Here is a 2,500-nt window from a genome sequence, read left to right on the forward strand (position 1 = left end):
ACACACTAACACGCTCACACACTAACACGCTCACACACTCACACACTAACACGCTCACACACTCACACACTAACATGCTAACACGCTCACACACTAACACGCTCACACACTCACACAGACACCTACTCCCAAGAGCCTCTGGGAAAGCTGTGAAAGCCCAGAGTGATTAAAATAACCCTGGATGTGGGTCCCACGGAGAACGTGAAGGGTTTGTTTAAAACACAGCTTGGTGCGTCCAGGCAGATTGGCAGGTAATCTCACTTCTTTTGGGAAAGAAATAAATTAAGGGAATATAATAATCTGAATATAATAATCTGTATAATAATCTGAATATATCTGAATATAATAATCGGACACTGTGCACTGAGTGGATTTCGCCTGGTAAGACCTGTAAAATGTGTGTGTGTGTGTGTGTGTATGTATATATATATATATATATATATATATATATATATATATATATATATATATATATATATATCTGTATATATATATCTGTATATATATATATATATATATATATATGTCTTACAGGCATTTGCTAATGCATAAAGATAATAGTGGGTTAGGTTAAATAATCAATTCTATAATAGAATGCTAGATTTACTGTATACATCCTGTGTGTGTGTGTGTGTGTGTGTGTGTGTGTGTGTGTGTGTGTGTGTGTGTGTGTGTGTGTGTTTCATTGTGAAGAGCTGAATGTGTGTGGAGTGAGGCTGTATGTGGGTCTGGTGTAGAGGTGGCCTCAGCAGTGATGTTGCCATGCTGCTGCCATCCAGATGGGGGCGCCAGCACCCACATGCTGCTGTTTAAGGCATTTGCCTTTAATACTGAGGAGTTCATTATGGCGGATGTGTTGTAGGACGTGGTGTGAAAGGACAGGGCTGCGGGGTCCGGAGACCACACACGCGGAGAGGGAGAGGTGTGTTTAACAGCATGGTGACCAGACTCAGAATACACACACGGCACGTGATATATACACATGTGATATAGCAGCCACGTAACTGAACTACAAGACACTGCAGACCACCACACACATCTTCCTTTTGAGCAGAATGTAGTTGGAAGGGAACCAGTAAGGAGTAACCAGTAAGGAAGCAAACCAGTAAGGAGTAACCAGTAGGGTGGATGGTGAAGGAGGGGTATCTGGTTCTGCTTCAGCAGGTCCGCTGCCAGAGAAACTTCACAGAATCTGCTTTCACCTTGTGGACATCAGAGCCGAGATCAGAAGGTTCTGGTGTGAACCCTGTTCCCGAGTCAGTGGTGTGGCTCTGAGCTTTAATCCCAGAGCACCCAGGAGTCCGACAGCCTTCACACTACTGACTGAGGTACGCTGATGGATTTTTCTTTCTCCTTCTGTCACACCTCCCTCTCTCTCTCTCTCTCCCTCTCTCTCTCTCTCTCTCACACACACACACACACCCAGACCAACACAGACACATACGCACATGCTGACTGACAGACACACGCATACCACAAACACACGCTGACTGACTGAGACACACACTGACAAACACACCACACACATGCTGACTGACAGAGACACACACTGACACAAGCCAGGCACACACATGCCACACACACACACACACACACACCACACACACACACCAGCTGTCAGAATAGTGCAGCACTATTTTATTCATCATTAACTTGCCCCCATAGTGAGTGTTGATCCTTCACTGAACCTTTCATTAGGCAGTGGAATGATATGAACATATAAGCAAATGACTATTTACCCTAACAAGAGATCTTAAACACCCCCCACACACACATGCACGCACACACACGCACACACACACACACACACACACTCTCTCTCTCTCTCTCTCAATGAGTGTGTGCTTCAGTACTCTGTCTTTGTCTTCAACACTGACCCACAATTCCTAATAATCTGTCCTCATTTACTACACAGCACAGTCCAAACACCTTCACTAGGGGAACTCAATTAAGCATGAAAGCCCACCTCTGCCCACACACATACACACATACACACACACACACACGCAATTATCATATATCCCCAGGGAAAACCCTGTATTAAATAAGCTCCATGCACTAATATGGAATTGCATTTATCAAAGAGAGCTAGAGGCAGTGGTGGTCAACAGCCCAGGGCCCTGCCGAGACAGCTTTACTGAGCCTTACTTACCTGCACAGTCAGCTAACCAGTGCAGAACACCCTCCCACACACTCTTTACCAGCACCCGATTGGCCAAAAAACCCGCTAGGCAGCTTCTGATTAGCTGAATAATTGTATTGTTGGGTGTGAGAGGTTGTGATTGGCTGGACTGGACAGATACTCACATGACGATAGAGAGCTGCTGCTTGGTGAGGTTGAGCGGATGGTTGAAGGTGGAGATGCCGTAGAGTTTGGGCTGGTGTCCTTCTGGAAGGTTCGCTCTGAGGAAGGCGTTGCTCACCACGTTCAGAAATGAGGTTACAGCGTGCCAGCCCTGGTTATAAAACCACACCTGAGAGAGAGAGAGAGAGAGAGAGA

General features: G+C 45.6%; 1 protein-coding gene across 1 annotated transcript in view; it reads right to left on the minus strand.

The window, feature by feature from the left end:
* LOC143502762 (phospholipid-transporting ATPase ABCA1) overlaps nt 1-2,500 on the minus strand; it is a 139,936-nt gene that overhangs the window by 32,735 nt on the left and 104,701 nt on the right. The window contains exon 36 of the mRNA XM_076995442.1: nt 2,308-2,474. Within this exon, the coding sequence (XP_076851557.1) occupies nt 2,308-2,474 (167 nt within the window). The remainder of the gene's footprint in view (nt 1-2,307; nt 2,475-2,500) is intronic.

This window comes from Brachyhypopomus gauderio, unplaced genomic scaffold (genome assembly GCF_052324685.1).
Source record: "Brachyhypopomus gauderio isolate BG-103 unplaced genomic scaffold, BGAUD_0.2 sc207, whole genome shotgun sequence".
NCBI lineage: Eukaryota > Metazoa > Chordata > Actinopteri > Gymnotiformes > Hypopomidae > Brachyhypopomus > Brachyhypopomus gauderio.